The sequence below is a fragment of the Aptenodytes patagonicus genome, chromosome 12 (assembly GCF_965638725.1).
Source record: "Aptenodytes patagonicus chromosome 12, bAptPat1.pri.cur, whole genome shotgun sequence".
In the NCBI taxonomy this organism is placed as follows: domain Eukaryota; kingdom Metazoa; phylum Chordata; class Aves; order Sphenisciformes; family Spheniscidae; genus Aptenodytes; species Aptenodytes patagonicus.
Genome location: NC_134960.1, coordinates 21,386,848 through 21,410,007, shown reverse-complemented (window position 1 = coordinate 21,410,007; position 23,160 = coordinate 21,386,848). Strand labels below are relative to the sequence as shown.

General features: G+C 48.5%; 1 protein-coding gene across 2 annotated transcripts in view; it reads left to right on the top strand.

Annotated features, from left to right (window-relative positions):
- PCDH1 (protocadherin 1) overlaps positions 1-23,160 on the top strand; it is a 54,589-nt gene that overhangs the window by 16,237 nt on the left and 15,192 nt on the right. For both annotated transcript variants that reach the window (XM_076349873.1, XM_076349874.1), the window contains exon 4: positions 10,530-10,749. In XM_076349873.1, coding sequence (XP_076205988.1) covers positions 10,530-10,749 — 220 coding nt within the window. The remainder of the gene's footprint in view (positions 1-10,529; positions 10,750-23,160) is intronic.

The following is a 23,160-nucleotide window of genomic DNA, read 5'->3' as shown; positions in this document are numbered from 1 at the left end:
GGGCAGCAGCAAAGAGGTGGATGCTGTGTGTTTGTGTCCCTGGAGCTGGTGTCCACCCGGGACCCTGGCGTGAATAGTGTGCAAGAGCCGTGCAGCTGTGCACGGGCTGACTCATGTGGGGCTGTGCTGGTGTGGGTCGCAAAGAGCAGGAGCTCCCCTTCATGGTTTGTGGGGTCTTGGACATTCAGCCCCTGCAGTACACTGCCAAATCTCTCTCTTGCCGGCATGTTCTTTTGAACGCTGCCCCTGGAGCTGAGCCCTGTGCCAAGCCCAAAGCACCTTCCTTCCCCACCTCCACCCTCCATCCCCACGCAAACCTGTCGTGTCAGAGTACCTGCCCATGAAACTCCAGGCACAGCCCATCTCCATGGGAGAGCTGTGCTCCTATGTACTGCCCTGCAAGCCAGTCCATCCAAACTGCAGTTACACAACCCAAGCTCTGCTCTTGGGAGAAACCAAGATGGACGATGGAGATTACTCCAAAAGGGACTTTTCCCACTCCTGCTCCTTCAGTGCCCCAGGAAGCACGCAGTCTGCTGGGCTGAGGCAGAGAAGGATTGAACGTGGGTGAGGAGGAGCCTGGCTGCAGGGGCACAGGCCACCTCTGGAACCTTGGTTCCCCTCTTCTTGTCACCTCTGATGCCAGCTGCAGCGTCCATCAGTCCAACCTGGATGAAGCTCAGTCTTCGTTTCACCTCTGGGAGCCAGGATCACCTGCGACTCAGACCCACTCAGCCTTCCCCCAGTAGGTCCCCTGTTGACTTTGTCTTCTCTCTGACTTTCTGGACTTTTCTGGAGGTCTTAGTCTGCACCCTTGAGGACCTGCTTTCCATATCCCACCAGCAGTATAGTTTTCTTTTCCTAGTGGGGTTCCCGACTCAACCCTGTGGTTGAGAGCACAAGAGGAAGAAGAGGTCGGGCAAAGGAACAGAAAGAAAACAACTCCCCAGGATCCCTGAAAAACATCTCCTAGTTGTCTTGCATCCATGTCTTCCTGTGGTGTAAGCTGTTTACTGCCTCAGTCCTTCAGATGCTCACAGGAAAGAGTGGGTGGGAGAGTAGGTTTGTGGCAGTGACCTGCTAGGACGGCAGGAGAAAGCTCGTACGTTATCTCATCTACATCCATTTTGGCATTCACAGCCATGCCTTGTGGGTCCTGCCCAAAGATCCCTAAAGATGCCCCTGCCCTGGGAGGTAAACATCCTTCTGAGCACCTCTTCACTTGCAAAATACCCACCTCCTGACCTACTATCTAAATATGGCACGGTTGGGCAGCCACTGATCTTGGCAGGTTTCATCAAAGCTGTCTTTAGAGCCATCATTTTGGGAGGGCAGCAAATCACCACCTCTCCCTTGGAACTGATCCTGCTCCGTAGCGAAGTTGTCGGAGCAGAGCACCCTGATTCAGCTCCTCTGAGACAACTCTAAAGGCCCAAGCAACCTGAAAGCCTGGAGCTATTTAGCTCCCACGTGCCCTGGTTTTCACATGCTCCAAACTCCCCGATGCTCTTGAGCAGCTGCAAAGCTGCTGCCAGGGAGACTCTGACAGATATCTGTCCCTGCTGTGGGGGGGAACTTCTTGTCTGAGCTCGGGACTGAGATCGTGCTCTAAATGTCTTGCTAATGTGATGTCTGATGTTCCTCTTACACTAATCTGTTAATCTTTCTGCTTCTTCATCAAAAGCACTCAAGCCCAGTAGAAAGCAAAATCAGTGTTTCAGATGTTTGAAGAGCCCTTCATTATTATTCAGGCTGGGCAAGACCTTTTGGGGTGTTGTGATTCAAGGCCCTGGGAGTGCCTGGAGGAGCTTGGGCTGTTTTTTCCAAGGATTTCAAGTAGATCACAGTTTATTAAGGACTATCAGGATGTCTCTTGCCCAGAGAAGAGAACTCAGAAACCTGTAATGTTCAGGAAATTTTTCTTGAGCCACGATCTGCAAGGACTTGACAGCTCACCCAGGATTTGAGGACAGGGTAAAAGAAAGCTGTCCTCATCTCATCCATACCAGGGTTCCTGTGTCGGTAAGAGTGGTAATGCCAGACCAGCGCAGGCAAGATAAGTGGCCTTAACAAGCCTTACAATATTACTTGTCTTACCTGTTTGATCTCTCCAAATGCAGGCTTGTCTTACCCAGTATCATCATTCATCATTAGGTACGGGTTGGTTGCAGACCACTAAAGTAAGGGCTCTGCCGATGTCTAGAGCGTGTTGGTGCTTCTGCCCTTTGCCTATGGAAATAGAGGTGGTTAGAAAACAGGGTTGCCATCAGACGAAAATTTTCAATTTGAAAGCAAATCAGCAGGAATTGACTTTTTTTTTTCTATTTTGGCTCAAGTCAATCAACAGATATAGATGTATAAATATATATTTTTTTCCTAATAATTTCTAAAGGCACGATTCTGACTGACCTTTTTGAATTTAGCTTCATAATTAATACTTGGCTTGAATTCTGAAGTGAAAGTTACCTTTGCAAGAGCATCATTTTTTCATTTTTGCATGTCAGCAGATATCCCCCCTGCCCCAACTTTGAAACAAGAAACTCACTTGAAAAATGATCTGATTTCAACAAATTGACATTTTTTCTATGCAAAGTCTTCTGTTGAAGTGTTCCTGGTTATCTCTCTTCTTTTAGAGTCCTGAGTCTATGGCTTGGGACCCCCTGCTCTCCCCAGAGCTTTCAGTACTATCTGTCAGCTCCACTGGGTGCAACTGGGAGCCAGATTAGCTCATTATTTTCCCAGCATTATTTTCCCACTCTACAGCTGTTGGATTCCTCGAGGGCTTTATTCAAGTGTTACTGCCAGTCCTGGAACCTTTTTCTCCCTGGGATCTTCAGATGGTTTTAACGTGATTATGAGACCCCCTTCTGTGTACCGAGCAGTTTCTGCTCTATGCCAACTATCTACAAAATGGCTCTATTATCAGCTTGAAGGTGATAGACATTTCAGGACACCACGGTCAGTCCAATTTAGACATTATTCCATAAAGATTATGACCCCTTTAGTTTTTATGATTCACCCTTCAGATGATTTATTTCCATATTTTCCTTTCCAGTCTTCATTTCAACCAAAGAAAAGCCAAATTGCACATCCTTGATGGGCTCAGAGCTCTGATAGGCTGAGAGGTTAGGCAATCTATGTCCTGGGGCTGTCTAAATGGGTTTCTAATTGCGTTAGATCTTGCTATGAGTTAGATAAATTCGATCTGACCGGGCAGGTTGGCACCGGGCTTTGGCGGCTTCTTTGAGCATCATGCAAATTTCAGGAGGCTTCAGGGCACCAATGTGGAGCCAGCCCACATTTTACCCAGATTTATTCATTAAATAGTGCCTTGGGATCTGATGTCCATTTTAGGATGGCTGTTCTGCTATCATTATTTCAGCAGGACTTGTAGCACCTCTCTTTGGACTGCAAGGTCAGCACTTGCTAATTGTCAGCAATGGAAGCCATGCAAACAGCCACCTAGAAGAGTTGCTTTTCAGATAATACCTGGTTTTGGGAGGTGTGATTCACATGGATTTCTGTGCGTCTGTCCTCCAGTTGTGGATTCCTTCTGTAGCTTCATTTGTCAACAGTGAAGGAGCTAAAGGGTTGTTGGGAACAACCTTCACTTCAGACACTCGGATGGGGATGGACACAAGGATTTGTGGGCAGAGCACAGCCATCGAACAAGACCTCATGAACGTCAGATAGACCAGAACTGGAAGGGATGGGAAGAGCTATCTGCTCTGACTCTGTCCTCACCCCAAAACACCATCGGAAGCACATGCTGCTCGGACGAGCTGTAAAATGGTCGACTGTTTATGGCCGCGAGCTGAGCTTGTGTCCTGTTCCCTAGAGCTAGTGTTGCCCTGGACAGTTCTTGGCAATTCAGGTCCAGCTTTCCTCGAGGCTTGCCCTGGTTTCCGTGGGCATAATATTCTCCTCAGCCTCCTGCTCCAAAGCCTGTGTTGCATTGCGCTGGAGCTGTGCTCCTCTCCAGACATGCCACTAGCAAATAAAATAATTCTCCAAAGCAGCAAAGCCTCCATACATGAAAAGCTGGATCTGTGTAGTTTGGGGCATGGTCCCTGGGCTTATCTTTTTTTTTTTCAGTAACCAGGGATGTTGCATAGCTCCAGGTTGGTTTGTAAAAGAGAGGGTTTCATGAATTAATCTGAAGTTGACTAACTCATGTGCTACAATGGCTCCCTTGTCACTTATTTTTATATTCTGGGCATTGGGTCCGACATTGCCTTTCACTTTCAGCCCTGTGAGTTGCTGCATTGTGGCTGCTGTTGGGGAAGCAAGCTCCTTTGGCAGCTGGCTGAAAGGCCGTTGAGGCTTCTGGCATGTGGGGAGGTGCAGGAGCAATTGGAGGCTGCCAGATAAGCCCATTAGCTGCGGATCCTGCTTTTGGATCAGCAGCGAGGTAGTTAACAATTTTGATATTTCCACCACTCCAGTGTTAATTGGCGCTCGAGGGGGGGGTGGGGGGGTGGGGGTGGGAGCAGGGCGGCTCACCTCTGTGGGGGTTGTTGCACTGCACCATTCCTGTCAGCAGAAAAAGGGTGCCCAGGGTGGATTTTAAGGTTTTCTTTGTGAACAGCGCAATTTCTGGTCTGTCAGACGGGACCACATCTCCTGCCGCCCGTCCCATGCCGTCTGTGTAGGCGGTGATGCCGTGCATTTGGGGGGAGCTGGTGTGACACTCCGCAGCCCTGTTTCCTCGTAGCACTGCTCTTGTTTTGGCTGAGTTTGTTTTCCCTGGGTTTAACAAGGAGAATCAGCTTGGTATGGGTCCCGATGAGAGCTGGAGATGTTTGCGATGAAGGGAAGATGCAGGAGGGAGCAGAGTGGGGCTGAGGAGGGAGGGGGTCCCCTTAGTCCCCCTCCAGCACCTGTGGGTGGGGACCCTCATGGTAGAGGGCATCAGGACAGAGGAGCCCCTTGCCAGGGACTGGTGTTGGGGGGTTTTGGGGTGTGCAGCCAGGACCAGGCTGGGGAAGGCTGTTGGGGAGAGCCTGAGAAAATTTCTCATCAAAACAAGTCCCTGCTACTGTCAGATAAGCCCCAAAACTGGAACCGTGGGTGTGACCCTGGCTTCCCCGTTGTGGAAAGGCTGTGGCAGAGCTGGAACAGGCACAGAGAAGGGCAGCAAAGCTGGCCCGACCTGCCCAGCATCTGCAGGAGGACAGGCTGCACATACTTGCGTGCTGCAGCTTGCAGAGGACACAGCGGGGCAGGATGCAGCGTGGATCTGTGAAATTGGAAAGGGGTAGAGCGAGGAGCAATTACTCATGTTTTCTCATAACCCCACAGGTAGGAGAAGTTCAAGGAAAAATTACCAGGCAGCAGCTGTAAAACCAAAGGGAAGTGCTTTTCCGTGTAGCACATGGGCGGAGAGTTCATTGCTGCAGGATGCCACTGAGGCCAAAAGCAGGCATGGACTCAAAAAGGTGTGAGAGCAGTTCACAGAGGATGGGGGGCATTAAACGTATGAGCTGCAAATGATTCCTTGCTCAGGAAAAAAAGCTGAGCTGCGGCACAACAGAAACCCGCAGGATTTACCGGGAGAGGATTTCCCTGTGGAAAGTGGGGGACGGGGGCTCCGTTTCCTCCTCATATGTACGGGCTGGCACAGGCAGGTGTCCCCCTCAGGAATATAAGAGCAAGCACTGGGGAGCCCTTGAAAGGAGTTTTTTCAGAGCCACAGTTCCTCAGCTAAGAAAATAGACAGCTTTGCCCCAAATCCCATTCCAGTGCAGTGGCAAAGCGGAGACAGCAGTTAGAAATAGAAAAACAATAAATACTGGGGGTGGGGGAGGGAAAAGGGAGGGAGTGCATAGCAATTAGTAGAAATGAGTAGTTATGGAGTGTAGAAAATTGACAAGGAAAGCCAAAAACGTTGGGGGAAAATCAATTTTGACAAGCTAAACACAATAAGGAGTACTTTAAAAAATGTGCTAGGAAGAGGTAGAATCCAGTAATTGTCATTTCCAAATGGAGAATGCAAAATTGTTAATTATGTAGAAAAATGCTAAAGTATTCAATAAAGAGTTCTAGTAATTTGGACTGAGACAGAACAACGTAGGATGCAGTACCTGCCAATGCGTTGGTAACCAGCAAAGACATTCAAAATATCATCTCCTTGAAATAGCGATATTTGAAATAATCGAATAAAATAATTTGCGCCAAAGAGTCTTCAAAGGTCTGGAGTAGGAGCTCTGTGATCTGGGGGTGTTAATGGAGCTGGGGACCAAGCTGGCCCAGGATGGGCCAGGAGGAGTGGGAGGGCAGTGATGCCGTGAGCCAGCTGGAATAGTGATGGGGATGCTGTGTGTCCTCGCCAGCCTCAGGGAACAACTGGATTAATAGCTAAGGCAGGAAACTCAATGATGGAAGTAGCATTGACGTCAGTCAACACAGTTTGATGGGAAGAGATACTGGGCAGCGTCATTACATGACAGGTCCAGCTCTCAAACCTTTCCTCAGGCGTCTGCTCCTGGCCACTATGAGGAACAGGATCTGCTCTAGGCATACCTGTGGGTCTGAAGCAGCAGAGCTGGTTTTATGTCGGTGCGAGATTACAGCGTGCAGCTGCTCAACTTGGCGTTTGATGAAGATGCCGAGTTGATAATGCGTTATGTTGTTATTATTATTATTATGAATTAACACTACTCATTATAAGTAAAGCATTGTTAGATAGATGAAGATCTGGTTTATCAACAGCTTAGCGAAGAAAGACAGTCGTTGGTTAGGAGTCCTCGTGGAATGAGGTTCTCCTGGAGGAGCTCTTCGGCAGCAGCACTGTGCCTGCTGCCATTCAACGTTGTAATCAATGATCTGGAAGTAAATATAAAATCACCGCTGATAAAATTTGCAGCTGACACGGAGATTGGTGGAGTGGGAGATCATGATGAAGATAGAGCAGTCATGCAGAGCAATCCAGATCGCTTGGTAAACTGGGCCCATTTAAACAAAGTGCATTTTAACACAGCCAAATGCAAAGCTGTACATTGAGAAATAGGGAATGCTGGTTTATATCCTGGAAAGCAGTGACTTTAAAATGGATTTAAGGGTCACACTGCATGAGTAGTTCAGCCTGAGTGCTCGCAGTGCTCCCACCAAAGGGCTAATACAGTCCTCAGATGAAAAAACCTGAGAGGTGGGAGGAGAAGCAAGGCTCTGCAGAAAGGCCTGGTGAGATGGCGTCAGCAGTCCTGCAGGGATCGCCTCTGACGGGGAATGGGGAAAAACTGGGGCAAGTAAAGATGAGGGCCACGAGACTGACTTGCTGGCTTGCAGGTTGAGACTTAAGGAACCCAGTTTGTTTAACTTCTCGAAAAGAAGATTGAGGGGTGCCTTGACTGCACTGTACAAGCAACTTCTTGTGTAGAAAACACCGCGTGCTGAAAGGCTCTTTAACCTAGCAGAGGAAGGTCAAACAAAACCCAATTTCTGTAAGTCAGTGCCAGACAAATGGATGCAGTGTCTTTCCGTGACTCCAGAACAAGGCTCTCCAGGTGAGTAGCTTCAGCCAGACACAAGCTACTGTTATTTTTGAAGTAGTGCATTGGTCACAGCATGGTGGGGACTGTGCAGTGTTTGAGGTGGGCACTAGCTCCCGTCAGTGCCATGCTGCCACGCAGGGTCGGTTGGAGGGGAGTGGGGTCGAGTGTGGGTTGCCTTTGCCCTGCAGTGAGGCAAAGAGCCCTTTCAAAGGCTGCCAGGCAGGATCTGACATTTAAAGGAGGTGGTTTTTAGGTAAAAGTGATGCTATTTGGAAGGAGACCCCTCGGGGGGGGGGATAGTAGCTGTCACAGGCTGGGTTTCTGAGGCTGTTTGTATTACTGCAGGCACCCCAAGGAGCCCTAGTTGTTTGTCTGGGGTTTTCCAAGCACAGAGTGAAAGCAGAATCTTCGAGCTAGGGATGAGCCATGGTGGTGGAGGAAAGCAGTTTCAGACAGGCAGTTGTGGTGCAGGAGGAAGCTATGGGACAGCATTGCCTGGCGTGGTGGGCAGTGATGTCTGTGCAGTGAAGGCTTTTGCAGGCTTCACGCAGCTGCACAGCCTACAAAGTGGGCTGGGAGGTGACGTCTGGAGGGTCATCTGCACACAATTCTGCTGCGGGCAGGACTGCCTTGACCTCAGCTCCTCCAGAGCTGTACATGAAGACCTCCTGAGACGTGCTTGCCTATGCCTTCATGACAAAGATTGCACCTTCTGCTTTGGCAATCTATCGCACTTGGCTAAACCTACCCTTGTATTTTTTCCATAGTGGCTAACCTCGGTCTTCCCTGCTGCAGGTGAAGGCCATTCCTTCTTGTCTGTCCGTGGTCAAAAGCAGCAGCTTTCTCTTTGCAGAAGGCTTTTATGAGCTTGAAGAGTGCTGCCTTTGCCACCCTTGGCCTTCTCTTCCCCAAACCAGTTTCCTCAGCCTTTTTATGTTTTGTCATGATTTCTAACAGCTGCTTGTTTCAGTTTCTCTCTGCTTAACTGGTGCACGTGTTCTTGAAAGTGGTGCCCAGACTGGACACAGCTCTGCCTCTGAAGTCCTACTTGAGCCCAGCAGAGCAGACAGATCCCTGTGTGACTTAAAGACAAAGCGCCTGTTTACGCATGCCAATATAGATGCATTTTTTGGTGAGAGATTGACACCGCTGACGGATAGTCAACACATGATCTGTTGTAACCCCCCAATCCTTCAGCCAGACTGCGGCTTGTGTGGTGATTATTTTTCCCAAGTGTGCAAATGTGACAGATATATTCCACATCTGTCATCCAAGCGGTTAATGAAAATACAGGCTAGCAATGGACTCGGGACATAACCTGAAGAATTTAATTTGATACATCGTCCCAGCTGAAAGGCCTGTCTTCAATAATTACTTTCTGAATACAACTTTCTAAATGCTTTGCATCCACCCTGCAGTGAATTGCACTACATTACCTAAGCAGAGAAGTACTAAGCTGCACCTACAGTAATTCCTGCATTACTTATGAGAATATTGTCTAAAATAGTGTCAAAAAACTTCCTAAAGTCAAGATACAACATTTACTGCTCCTCCTCCATACACAAGGCCTGATGTCTTTTCAAAGGAAGAAGTTCAATGGCTTGACATGTTTGTTTGTGACAAACCTACAGTGGCTGTTACTCATTTCCTTGTTATCTTGTAGGTACTTACAAAGAGTTCTTTTATCTGTTTCAGTATTTTTCCAGGAACTGAAATTAAGCTAACTGTTTTATAATTCTCCAGCTCTTCTTTTTTCTCATCTTTAAAGACAGGCACTATTTTAGCTCACTTCCAGTCTTCTGGAAGCTCCTTGATTCTCTACAAATTCTTTTAAAAAAGTATAAAAAAAAAAAAAAAAGAAAGCCCTAACAGCTCTGAAGTTACTTAATCAGGTCTCTAAGCACCTGGGGTGAATTTAATCAGGTCCAACCAACCTAAAAGCAGCTAGCTCATCTAAATGCTCCCTATGTGTTCCTTCCCTCGGTTAGCCTCTATTCCTTCCCCTTCCTCGCTGGTGCTAGCTGTGTGGGACGCCTGATTGCCACTCAGTTGTAGTAAAGGCATCAGCAAAAAAGGTATCCAGCCTAAATGTTGTGTTTGTTCCTCTCTCTCCTGGTCGCCTTCAGATCCCCATCAAATAGCTCCTTTCTTGGGCTCCTTCCTACATTTATGGGTGATTTTGTGTCTTTTTCTCTCTCTTGGTGTTTGTTTCATTCTGTGCGCTCATCATCCTGCTCTTGCCCTATGAACTTGTGCTACCCTTTCCGCTCCTCGGTAATCATGACAAAGAAGGATTTTTATGGAAGGATTTGGAGGAGGATAATGATGTAGCTTAATGGCTGTTTGCAGGGAGCTCCTCCCAAGCATGAGGCAAAGCTGGGGAAAGTGTGAAGTTAAGGTCTTTGAAATGTTTAACGAGCAGACAAAAGAAGTGATGGTGACCCTTGATGGAGAACCTCTTAGGATGAGAGATAGTGTCAGGCCAGAGGCTGGAAGGTGAGGCATGGTGTCACAGTAGCTCTGTGCTGGGCCATGATCCCATTAGAGAGGCTCTTGGGAGAGGTGGGCTCGGCCAGGTGGGTCTCTGAGAGCACCAAGGGTGCATGCGGAGTCTGAGTGCAAAGTGGAGACCCCAGAAGAAGGGTGGGGGCCAATGATTCAGGATGTTGTGCTAATGGGAGACCTTTCTGGAGCCTGCCTGTCATGGGAGAGTGCATCTGCCCAGGGTTGTCTCTGGGTGAAAAAGGAGGCTGGGGCACGAGCCGTGGAGGGAGCTGCTGGGTCAGGGGAGCGCAGGAACCATGCAAGGTGTGCTCCCTGCATGGGGTGGTGTCTGATGGGGTGCTTTTGGCTGGGGTGGAGCCCAGCGCTGCGTCTGTTGGGCTGGCTATGGGGGGCTGATGATGGACCCTGCTGGTGTCGGGAGCACTGGGCAGGAGCGCTCTGCTTCTGTTTAGGCGTCAGGTTTGATGACCCCCCCCTCTTTGCCTTCATCTGCTGGGTGGGTGATGCAACAGCTTTTCTCTTCTCTCCCAGTTACCTCATCGCCGAGTGACATTCTCTGCAGCCAGCCAGGCTCAGGACCTGCAGGATCCCTCCCAGCACAGCTACTATGACAGTGGGCTGGAGGAGTCAGAGACCCCAAGCAGCAAATCATCATCGGGGCCCCGCATTGGGCCGCTAGCCCTGCCTGAGGATCACTATGAACGCACCACGCCCGACGGCAGCATCGGGGAGATGGAGCACCCTGAGAACGGTAGGTGCTCGTGGCACGCGTGCCTGCCCCCTCCCTGGGGACCCTGCGCCCAAAGCTCTTCATCCTCAACGCTGCACCTCCCCTGGTGCGGGTGGGATGGGGTGAGGAGCTCAGTTGGGACAGGCTTGCCAAGCTCAAGTCTGGTGGGGCTGGGAGGCTGGAGAAGAGGTGAGGCTCAAAGCAAGAGAGCAGCAAGGAGATGGTGGGGAGGGGAGAGGTGGATGAGGGGGAGGAGGTCTGGGGGAGACCAGGAGATGTGGGAGTGGGAGGAGCTGAGGAAGCAGACAGGTTTGGCAGGAGGCAGATGGGTTTGGCATGATGTAGACAGGGGGCCCAACAGGATGGTCCCAGATGACAGCACAGGCGGCATACGGAGGGGGTTGTAGCCCAGTCAATGGTGAGCTTGCGTGCCGCAGTCAGGTGGTCCCATGGGTGCCTGTCCCCATGGCAGGGCAGGGGTATAGGGGTGGTCGGGGCATGATGCAGCTCTCCACGCTATGGTGGGTGTCGGAGCCATGGAAGTTTCTTGGGGAGCAGAGGGGGAGAGCAGGTTTAGTGGCACAGACTGGGATGAGGAGATATGTGGAGTGGAGGATCAGAGATTGTGGTGGTGGCAAACCCGAGAGCGACGTGTCCTGCCTTCATTGGGCCCTTCAGGTCACCTCCTGCTCAGGTCCACCTTTACCTGAGAACCCCACCAGAGGTGTCTTCCATCTCACCGTGGGAGAGCTGGCTTTCCCCCACCCTGGTGCAGCTTCAACCCCAGTTCTGCTCCTTGTGCTGCCTCTGTGCTGCCTGCCTGACTACCCTCAACCAGCCCACTCCCCAAGCTATCTTCTCTGGCCAGCTTAAGTTGCTTCCTCGGACTTGGCTCTGGCTGTGCACGTAACATCTACTTTCCTGTACCTGCTGCCTTCTGTGCTCTTGTTCTGAGGGGAGGTCCTAGTGGAGCTGTCAAGTTCAAAGAAACCTCTGGGAGGGAAAAAGAGGAGGTGAAAGGGTTCTCCTGAAGTGTCCTCCTACTTCTGGGAGCAACCTTGATTTTGGGACAGGTCTGTATGTGGTGTGAAAATGGCTAAGAGTGTGTTCAGCTGGTCTAGGGAGCTGCAAACCTGCTGGGTCCCCCTATTAAGGAACACAAGGGGCCAGGGTAATTTGTGGTCTTGAAGGTCTAGTGGAACATCTCTCCCTTCTTCCCAGGTTAGTTCCTGGAGTAACGCTGGAGTTCGCTACGCTATGACCATTGAAGCAAGGCATGGTGGTGCCGGGTCTGGCAGGGTTCCTGAAGCCATTTGTTGCTCTTGCAATATGAGGCACCCTCCTGTCTAGGAGTGTCACGCAGATCACTTTCTTCCCAAAAGTACCAGCCAGTCAACTGGAAAGAGCAGTGTGGAGAGGTTCCTGGAGTCCTGGCGCAGGATGACAGTACTGGACTTCCCAAGTGCCCTCGAGTACCAGCCAGATGCCTGCAATAGAGGCTTGAAGGGCATGTGGGCAAGGACATGCCACATGGCTGTGCTGAAGGATATAGTGTGGCAGTGGTGATGATGGGGCTGGAAGAGGAAAGTTTGAGCCCCTGGAGGTGACAGGCAACCCAGAGACGATGAGGGAGGAGCAGGGCTAAAACTAGAAAGAGGAGAGAGAGAGGGGGACCTGGAGGAGCAGGAGATGGAGGGCAGAAGAGGGCTGCCTGTAGTCCCTGGGATGTTCGTTGTCTGCCTGATGGGGATGAGCAGACCCAAGGAAGGCTAGGGGACGCTGCCCGGAGCAGTGGATCTCACGGAGACTGAGCACCTGGGCATGGCTCCCTGCCCACAGCATCACAAAACCCAACTTCTCCTATAAATTAGGCAGCTCCCTCCCTTTGCACAAGACACCCTGTGTATGTTCACAGCCCAGGAGGACAGAAATCGCCACACACCTATCCACGAACAAATCCACTTGTGATACAGACATGTGCAGAGGCTCCCAGGGGATAACCGTAACCCTGTTCTGCTCGCCGACCCCCAGCCTGTCCTGGCTTGACTCCCTTCATGTGGCAGTGCTTGGGAATCAGGCTCCGGTGCCTCCAGCAGCTGTCCTGACCTGGATAAACCCAGTTCAGTGCAGAGGCCATGGCAGGCCAAGGCTCTGGGGAATCCACCGGCATTAACTCTAGTCGGTCCTGGTGCTCTGCAGATAATCTGGCAAAGGCAGTTCAACGAACTTGAGGGGTTGGGGTCAGGGTTGTGATCTGTTAAGCAGACTATTAGGGGAACCTGGCACCAGGCCAGGTGATTTGGAGATGACGAGTTACTGGTCACGTTAGATCAGTTCATCAGAGTTGCATTTCCCATGGTCTACCTGCCCGAGACATGGCACATCAGACCTCTCTGTGGTGCAAACAAGACCCCTCTGTTTTGTTTGTCCAGAGAAGGGTCATGTCTTGCTCCCTGCAAAGAGTCTCCAGTGATGTGGGACCATCATGACGTTTTGGGGGACTGTCTCACCATGCCCTTGTCTTGGCTTCTGTAGCTGCTTAAGCAGCACCAGCCCCTCAAAGAGATCAGATTTGGGTTTTTTGTGAAGCTGGGAAGACTAAGCCATCTTGACCTTATATTAAACTGAAGAGACTAATTGGATCCCACACACCCTATCTCGCGGCACGAGCACAAGACTGACACGACTGTGCATTTTCTAGGCTTTCATCTAGTTATAAATATCCAACATAACAGGGCTTCCATTGCTTTCTCCAGGAGATTATCCCTGCAGCCGAACCAGTCTGATAAGCAAGTATGCAAGGCTATTTATAGTTTTTTCAGCTGGAAGACAGATCCATGCCTTTTCTTTGTAGATGGTTCTTCACTTGATTAACACACGTATCAGTGTCCTCCTTTTTTGGACACCTTTTACTGTGCAGGCTGCAGTAAAATGCTGTATTGCAGGGGCTGAGCCAGGTCCTTTTCAGCAGGAGTTACGATGTTTCTGATGAAGACTTCTCCAGTATCTTGGCAGTGATGTTCCAGCTTCTCAGTCATCCCAGGCATTTGTCATTCCTGGTATTTTACCTAGCTGCCCACTGTTTCCTCCCCAACATTTTGCCATGCTGTTATCCACTTCTGTGGGGTACACTGAGCTGGGAACTGAGCTTAGTCTCCCACTTGGCCACCCGTTGCTTTCACTAAAGACATCTGCTCCCCCTGTATCACAGATTTGCTTTAGTTGGAAGGAGCCTGGGAGCGATTCTGCTCTGCAGAGGATCTGCCCTACCATAATGCAGGCAGAGCTTGGATTATGAAAGTGCCAGTCTCTCTACATTGATGATGGAGAGAATTTAGGAAGATTACAGGACCAAATATGTGCAGGTTAGGGAACATTACATGAAGGCTGTTTCACTCTGTCCCTGTGTGGTACAAAGGTACCTGAGATGACAATATATTGGATGAAGTATTTCTGAATTGTGTTCTTCAGCCCACAGAACAGGGACAAATGTTTAATCTGTTTTATCCCCATTATTTAAAGTGGGGACCCCATGCCATTTTTAATGCATGCCATTACAACCCCGCACTGAATATGTAATTAACAATCATCTCATGAGCTTTTGCAATGCACTTAGTGCTGTAGTATCTGTACTTCACAGATGTTAATGAGTTTATCCTCACAGCTCCCTTTCCAGGGAAGAAATTCCACCATAGGTGGGGAATGAAATAGAAAATTATAATCTGCATTTCTGAGATGTCTGCTAGCTTTGGGTGACCCCCTGGATGAGCTGGCAGCTCCTCGGTCTGCTCTTTTCAGAAGGTAAGAGCCACTGTAGGATTCCAGTGCTCCTGAGCCACAAGGCAGGTCTCCAGCTGCTCTTGGACAGCAAAGCCGAGGCTGCATCAGCCACCTCCAGGCAGCTGCTGACGTACGAAGCGCGAGCAGCATGGCTTTGGGACTTTGTGGCAGAGCTAGATGTAAAACCCTCTTGCTTGGTTCATAGACTTTTCTGACAAGACCAGCCTTTTTTCCATGGTCTTCTACCTCCTCTGTACACCTCAGCACAGCTTGACCAAATAAATTGAGATACCATTTCCAGGGTTTGGCTGCTGACTTAATAAAATCCTTTCAGTCCAGATTTTTCTTTGTTTTGAGAAAGATTGGTAGATTGATGCATTGTAAAGCCAGAAGGAGCAGCTTGTCTAATCCCTGTGTGACACAGGCCATAAAATTTCACCCTGTGATTTCTGCATCTCACCGTGGCTGGGTGGGAGCACTCCTTTGGAAAGATCCCATCTTGATAGCAGATTGCAAATGGTGGCAAGTGTGCGAGACCTCTGGTGAGCCCTTCCCATGGTAGATCCTCTCTGCCCCCAGATTCACAAGCCTACATGCAAATTCTGCTTGAGCTGCTCTAGCTCCCATTTCTTTCCATTGAATCTTACAATATTAGAAGACACCTCACCTCGTGCGTACTTGTAGACCACATGCAAGCAAGTCAACATTCAAAGTTCTCTTTGATACACTCAAAAACTGAGTCAAGTCACTTACTGTGAGCAGAGCCAAGGCAAGACATTTTGGCAGCTGGGTCTCTCTTCCTTTCCTCCCACCTTTCCTTGGGCTCCTCCTCCCAGCCATTGCCATCTGCTCACGACGCCACCACAGACCTGCAGCCCCATTCCTGGGCAGCAGCAACATCTGGCACATCTTGGATGTATATGCTGCTTTTTGGCAACCCTTGCAAAGGCAGCCTGGGGAGATTTTTTCCTCCTGCTCCCCTTTGCTACACTTCTGATTATAGTTCAAGTCTTCCATTCCTTCATATCATTTTTTCTCTGCATGGTCACCAGTTTGCCAACAACCTTTTAGTGGTGTGGATCTGTCCAGATGATAGCCTGCGGCTCTCCAGCAGCACTCAGTGGCATCCATAGCAGCACCAGGCACAGAGATAATGTGACTGCTAGCGTTTGTCTTCATAGTCTCAGGACAGGCATGAGTGTCCATCGCATGCAAACAGAGCTGCTTCTGGCTAGCGCTGGGCTGTGTGTGCACCCTGCAATGTCACAGCACCTTGAGAAGGCGGGTGGCTCAGAAGAGGACTCCCAGGCCAACGGTCCCTTCTCCCTGCTCATGGTGATGAGATGGATTTGCAGCACTGGGCAGCCACTACCTCTTGTCTTCTGCTTAGTGTCAGTCTGGTCATGAGCTTCTTTTTAAAGTTCTCACTGTTCAGTTCCTTCCAGCCAGCAGATGGGACAAAAAAAATTACTTTCTGTCTCCTCCTCTGGCAGAGTGAAGTCTCTAGATCTTAAAACCTATTCTTCTTTTTTTGCATTATCTTTAAATGTCCCTTTTGTCTTGCAGAAAGCGTTCCAGGCACATATTCAGTCTGCGGATTTTTTTTTCAAACGTACCCTGCAGCATTTTTGCTTTGTTGCAGAGTGCTGAGGAATGCTTTTGACTGGGCTCCGGTCTGGGATGTAGGACTCGAGCTGGCTCTGTGCCATTCCCAGTTCCCAGTCAAACTCCAGTGGGCCCAGATAGGATGTCTGGCACACAGGCCTCTCCTGTTACTGAAAGATCTCACGCCTTGTAGGAGAAAACTGAGGGTATGGTGTAGGACAGGATAAATGCTGCTGTCCGAGGAATAAAGAAAGATGGTCTCTGGCTGGCACCCTGCACCGGTCTTCCCTTTGCTGACTGAGAACCAGCAGGTCACACAACTGACCAGCTGAGGACCGTTGGCTTCGGTCTGACTGGTGCTTGGGCTCCTCTCTAGCTGAGACATTGTGGGATTTTTTTTAACTGATCCTTTCCTTTTTAACACTGACTACTGACATCGGGGCTGGAATTACTTATTGTAGATGTTTTGTCATTACCAGTAGTTTCCAAGTCCTGCTTCTTGTTTAGGATATGCATGCTCTCTGTGACCATCTTCTCCATCTTGTCTACTTCTACGAATCATGTCTGGGTTTCTCAGTGATCTTCAGCTCTACAGGCATCTGCGTTTCTTCTTAAGAAATTGTGAGATTCTCTACTTTCTTCACTTAATGTTGGTTCATCCCCAAAGTCAGCTTCTGATTTTCCTAATCACTACTGAAGAGAGATGTGGGAAAAGATTCTTATCATGAGAGACAACATCCGACAGATTGCAAATGGTCATAGATTACACCATCTTGGTTTCAATATGCCATTTCTGTCTGAGCTCTAATTTCAAACTTGTTCTCACCCTATTTCTTCTTTTCCATATTTTCCAGCACCTGTGTCTGGGTAAACTCTCTCTTACGAAAGAGCTGTTCAGGTCAGAGCAGTTGTGGCATGCCACCGTCAACCAGGTCACCTTCCTCAATTGTACCGAGGATCCCAGGGTAAACAGGGTACAGCTGTTTTTTCTTCCCCAGACTGAGTAACAAGTACATTGCTATTAGCTACAGAGAATGCCTTTAATCCTCTCAAGACCTAAGAAGGATGCTACTTGCTTCAGAGGTTGTCCAAAATAGCTTTAACAATTTATTTGACAGTGTCTTTCTTGTCTCACGGGATTATGTGGCAGTGCACATGTACGATTGTCCTCAGGTTCTCCAAAGATCCTTGGCAGATCCTGGACTCCTCTCTAGAGGAGTTATTTGAAGTAACCAAATATCTCTTTTGGGTTCTGATGACTTTTTTCACCCTTTCTGTCCCTCAACTATGGTTGCATTATGTGATTATGAAAAATCTAGGCAGGATAGTCGTTCTGAGTCAATGCCCAAGAGACAAAAAGCTTCATATTTCAGTAGGAAGGTGCCTTCTCTTGTAGAATATATAGGTCCCTGTGGCTGTATGTGTGCCTCCTGCATTCGAGACTGGATTTTTTGAGTTTTCTGCTATTCCTTGGAATCCTGGGCTGGGCTGTGACATCTTCCATTCCCTCTTGCTGTCTGTGGCAAGATGATAGAAATTAGTGAATGTCATCTCCCTTCTTTTATGTCCTTCACATTCTTCCTGCTCTGAACCTACTGGATGGAGAAAATCCTGTCATTTTTCTTAATCTTTATTCTTTCTTCCATTTGGAAGCCCTACCCAACACGATCCTCTCCCTGTGCTATCATGAGTGCACATCTCAGGGAGGTGACCCTGCTCTAAATTTGCTGATTTACTGGGCAATACTGCAGACACCACAGGTTTGGAGAATATGCTGAGAGCTAGCCCAAAACTCACTTTGCTTTTTGGAACCACTCTTCCCTATTCACTAGGCTTGGTCAGCTCCATGGCAAACTTTGAGACTTTTCTTAGAGGAACGAACTGCAAACAGGTGGGAGCATATAATTTTTATCTAAGAACTATAAATGAGCTTATGCAGGGAAGATGACTTCTACTGTCCCAGGGAAAGGAGGATTTCCCAGTCTCCCAGACCAGGGAGACCAAGCAATGTCATGTACCTCCTCCAGTCCAGGGCAGGAACATTTTCCACCACCATTTCATCTCAGCAGGCCTGGGGCTGGGTCATAGCTCTCACCTGGCAGAACATGCACTCCGGCAGCCCTAGTGACATTAAAACAGGGAACACTTCACCTTCGCAAGGTGGCTGCAAGGTAAGATATAGGTTACTGCCACTCAGACCACACAGGACTTAGGTTTTTTGCTTTTGCCTGGCTATGGTTGCAAATGCCCATGCAAATGCCCATGCACAGCTAGTCTTATCTGGACCAAATCTAAACACCTCTGCTTTGGTATAAAGTCCACTTTCCAAAGAGGAGTTTATGTCATCCTCAAACTATTCAACTCAAGTTCGCTAAACTGTTTTACAGGAAGAAGCTTTCAGAATTAGATCCGCAACAGGAACAAAAGAGTGGGTCCCTTCTTCATTTGTACCGTGTTGCTCTCCAGAGAGGATATTTCCTCAGAATGAGGGGTTGGATGAAGCTCTTTCAGACTCTTCTTTTGTGTTTTCTATAACATTTTAAAATACGCATTTGAACAGGGATTGAGACCCGGTGTCCTGCCTTTGGACAGGTGCTCTGGAACAATTGCAGATGGTCCATGTGATATCCATGGGGGAGAGCCAGCAGCTGAGTTATGAGCATTTCTGCTGATGAACCTGTTAACCACAGCCAGCACCCCGTGTGTTTTGTTAGCAAGAGTGCCGAAATAGGCAGCTTCCCTGTCTTGGTTTGCTCATCCCTGTCCCTGTGCCATGTGGTCTGTTGTGCCAACACAGCTCTTTGTCTGGTTGCATGGCGAACTGGATCGGGGAGCTGATTAGGCTGAAGTTTTGCTGGATCACTTTTTTGTGCCATATTACTCTTCAGCCAGAGCAATTTTCCTAACCTGACTACTCTGTGGCTCCAAAAGGGCTGAACTTGCAGAAAGCACGGATTTTGCAGAGGGGCAGTGAGCAGCCAGATGAGGTCCGCGTTCAGGTTTAGAATACGTCTAAACCAGAAAAAGCGACCAAGTGTAAAAGCAATAGACAGCTAGGATCCCTCAACAGTCAGAGACTATTTTTTGTTTTCAAAGACCTGCTTCCTTAGACAGCTCCTGTTGAAGTAATTTGACATGCCATTTATAGCTCCTGTGTGATCTAACTCAGTTATTTCCCCTTTATCTGCCTCTGAATGCTCCTGAATGTCTCTATAAACCTTCCTGCTTGGACATACCTCTTCCCATGTAAAGGGACCTGCATTAGTGTGGGATTTAAACTTCATGCTGGAGAGGCTTATGAAGTCTCCTGTTTGAGCTTCTTGAGGACTTCACACTGCATTTTCTTTCTCATAAAAATAGCATGTGCCTGAGTTTGAAGGATCGGTCAGGTGTAGATCCCTCAGGTGGAAAATCCCTCTCGTAGGCATGAGATAGAGGATAAGGGATTCATTCCTGTCCCCAGTGAAATCAATGTGAGCTTTGCTATTGAGACAGGTCAAATGTCAGTCTCAGTTGTTCGCTTTTCCCCAGGATTTTATGCTTTGTGCTCTCACTATCAATGAATCTCTCTTCCTGTCTCCTTCCCACAAGCTCTCATCCATTCTGATTTGAAGTCACCTCCATTAAGTGGTTGTAACGCTAGCTCTCTGCTTTACTTGCAGAGAGGACACTCCATAAATCTAACATTAGTCATGGCATCTGGCGAGAGATACCAAGGATAGGCTGCTTTGACTCAGAGGTTATCTAACCGTATCAGCCCCTGTGTTTGCCTTTCCTTTCAGAGAGCTGAGGTTCCCCTGCAGGAACCAGGGCTCATTTCATGTGAGCTGATGCAACCATGCAGTCTGCTCAGGGCCGGTGCCGACACAACAGCGGTGTAGAGAAGCCACATGATGGTCAGCTCCTTCTTCCCTGGGCAGTGTGGTTGGACCTGGGCTCCCTTTCCAACACCTCAGCCCTCTATCTGGTCTGAGCAGGACAAGAAGCTTTCAACAGGCAGAAATGGGGGAAGCTTATGTGCTTCGTGGCTGGCGGGCTCCATTTTCCCAGACAGGCACATCAGGACAGGTCTCAGGCATGCAGTGACAAGTTGTCCATGTTTGTTGTTACTGGAGACCACAGCGGGATGGAGAAGGGGCTGTGCCTTTACATCGGGTACAAGGCTTCCCAGATAATCTCTGCGATGGGCTTCAGCCTCGCTCCTCATGGGAAAGGAAGACTGCACCTCACTGATAAAAGAACGGGACTGCCCAGGGTCTGATGGATATGGAGTCCTACATGGGTGCTCCTTCCACTGTCGTATCGCTAAAAACAAAGAGCCAGATCTTGGTTTTGGGCTTTGAGGCCAACTGCCCCAGCACAGCTCATGTCTACTAGGCTAAACTCTTTCAGTCAGTGTTGCTTCATCCATCCTGTCCATTGGGAAGGATTCCTCCACAGTGCTCACCCCTAAACTGTGCCAGGGCTCTTGTCTGGCAGAGAGCCGCTCTGAACCAGGCGAAAGCAGGCTAACCTCAGAATGAGCCGGATGATGAGGACAGTGCTCGTGGTGGGTCTTGGAGATGCTTAGATTTACACTCAGGACCCTTACTCCAGTGTAAGACTGGTGTTATCAGGTTTAACTTATTTCACTTTTAAAATCATTTAGGGTAAACTGGCAAAAATGCTGTGAGTCAGGAATAAATCATCTCAGATGGCCCAGATGTGAGAGGACGTGTGCCTCTGTTTTAATCTGTGTTCATATACTTATTCAGATATAAAAGGTAAAACTTTCTTACATGGATGGCCGTAAACCCTCTGTACGAGAAACACTGGGAGAGGCTGGGGAAGGGATCCGGCAGAGAAGAGCAGGATGCTGGAGTACATGAGCACAAGTTCATAAAACCAGCAGTTCTCAATCAGTTATATGTCTGTGTCTGTTTTAAAACAACCTTGCTTGGAAGTGAAAAAACAAGGAGGCAGCGAGAGAAAGGAGGAGAGGGTTCGGATATGATCTTTGTTCAGGGATGTGCCAGAACAGCATGTTGTGTTGTTTTATAGCTGCTGAGGAAAGAGAAGATGGAGTAGGGAATGTAAAATGACAGAGAGTGAGTAGATGTGATATTTGCCTGATGTATTTTGCTGGTAATTAGTATAATGCCAATTAGACATAAGTAATGTTTTTTTTTCTTATTCAGCTGTATAAGTTATTGCTTGAAAATATGCCAGCTAAAACCAAGATATTAAACTTTGAGGGATATGGAGACCTCTGTTCCTTGAGGATCCCTAGATGAAATTACCCAGACAACAGGGATCTTGACAAAAGCAAGACTTATTATATCTAGAAAGAAAATGAATAAAAGCAAAAGAAATTGTATATTCCATGTCTAGCATCGTGCTGCTTATTAGCCACACAGGAAGGGGCACCCACAGAGATGCAGATAAATCAGTGAGAGAAGGCAAATATCTTGCCTGTCCTGAAAACAATGCTGCTTCGACGTTATTGTTCACCGTATCAGTTTCCCTCAGCAGCCAGATCCCAAATCCTTCCCGTGTTCAGGCAGTTCCCCGCTGCAGGTAAACCCTGCTGCCCACACACATTTTATTTTTTGTTCTCTAAGCCCTGTTTTTTCTCTTTGCTAACCCACATCATAAGACGCAATACTTGCATTGTTTTGCCTCTTGGTCCCTCGGGACATAAACCTCCTTAATGATGATTAATGGCTTCCTTTGAAGGGTCAATTGCTGATCCTAGACCTCTCAAATCACAGATCCTTTTGAGCTCTTTACCTGTCCAGTTCCGGGCTGCTCTTTCAAACAGGTACCTTGCCGCTTTACTCAATGCTACACACATATTTTCTATTGCTATGGACTATGCATAAAGAGCAGACCTGCTATTACCGTCTTCTCCCTTTTGAAAAATAATCTGTAAAAATTATGCCCTTGGACTGATTCTGGAAGTTTTCATACATCTCTGTTGGACCGTGAAATCAAAATCTTCTCATGATCATCCTGCTGTTCCTTTGTGCTGTGCTTTGGGGGTGACAGAGCTGGCAAATCCCCTTTGCCAATCTGCCTCTAATGCAAGGCGATGATGTATCCCCACTGTCCTGCCAGGACGTTAGGCAGCAGGTTTAATCCTTGCTTGTTCTTTAAAGCACGTTTTATTCATTCTGCGCCTTTAGGACTGCCTCTGGCAGGTCTCCCTCGAGTGGTGCAAACTTTATTGCATCTAACCTCCAGCAGCCTGTAAACTGCAGCACCCAGGGGTAGCTGGAGGTTGATATTCCCTATCAGAAGCGATTATCCTTCTTTTTCCCACTCTCCCACAAGAGCGCCTTTCTGCCATCCTAATAACAAACATAGGGCAGAGCAGTATTCATCAGGATCTGGGTTTTTTTCCTGGGTCTTTCCAAATAAACCATAACCAGTCTGCCACGTTCCTAAACCTCCCCATTTGCATCAGCACACTGATGTCCTCCTGTTTGCCCAGAGCTGCACCTTTAGCAAGCTGCATTGGCGTTGATACCTCCTATTTTTACATGAGGAGGTGAATTTTCCCCGGCCATGGCCATCAGCGCTGCAAATCCTTTCAATGCCTCAGTGGGGAATCATGCCAGCAAGATGGCAAGTGGTTCAATTCAGAAATGTTAACCACCTGGGTTGATTTCTTGGCATGTCTTTTGGCTGCGCCACAGGAAGATTTGACCAGTGCATATGCTACTTCTGCCATGCGCCAGCCACAAAATCTCTCCCCATTTAGCTTCCGCTGCAGATTTTCAACCTCTGAGCCTGCGGGTGTTTGAGGCGTCAATAATGTGCGTTTTCAGCTGGGTTTATGTCATGTCTCTTCACTGCAGAGAAATGGGCTGGGTAGTTCAGAGGTTCAGGCTCTCCTGCGTGGGCTGCTGTTGATCTTCAAGCGATCAGCAGTCGGACACTCTCATTTGGTGTCAGATCATTTCTCCAAATTTTCATGACCATACCCCTGGTCTAATGCTCACAAAACTGCTGTATGTTGGGTTTCACGTGCATTTGGTTCTCTGCGTCTGGGTGTGGTATGTGTGG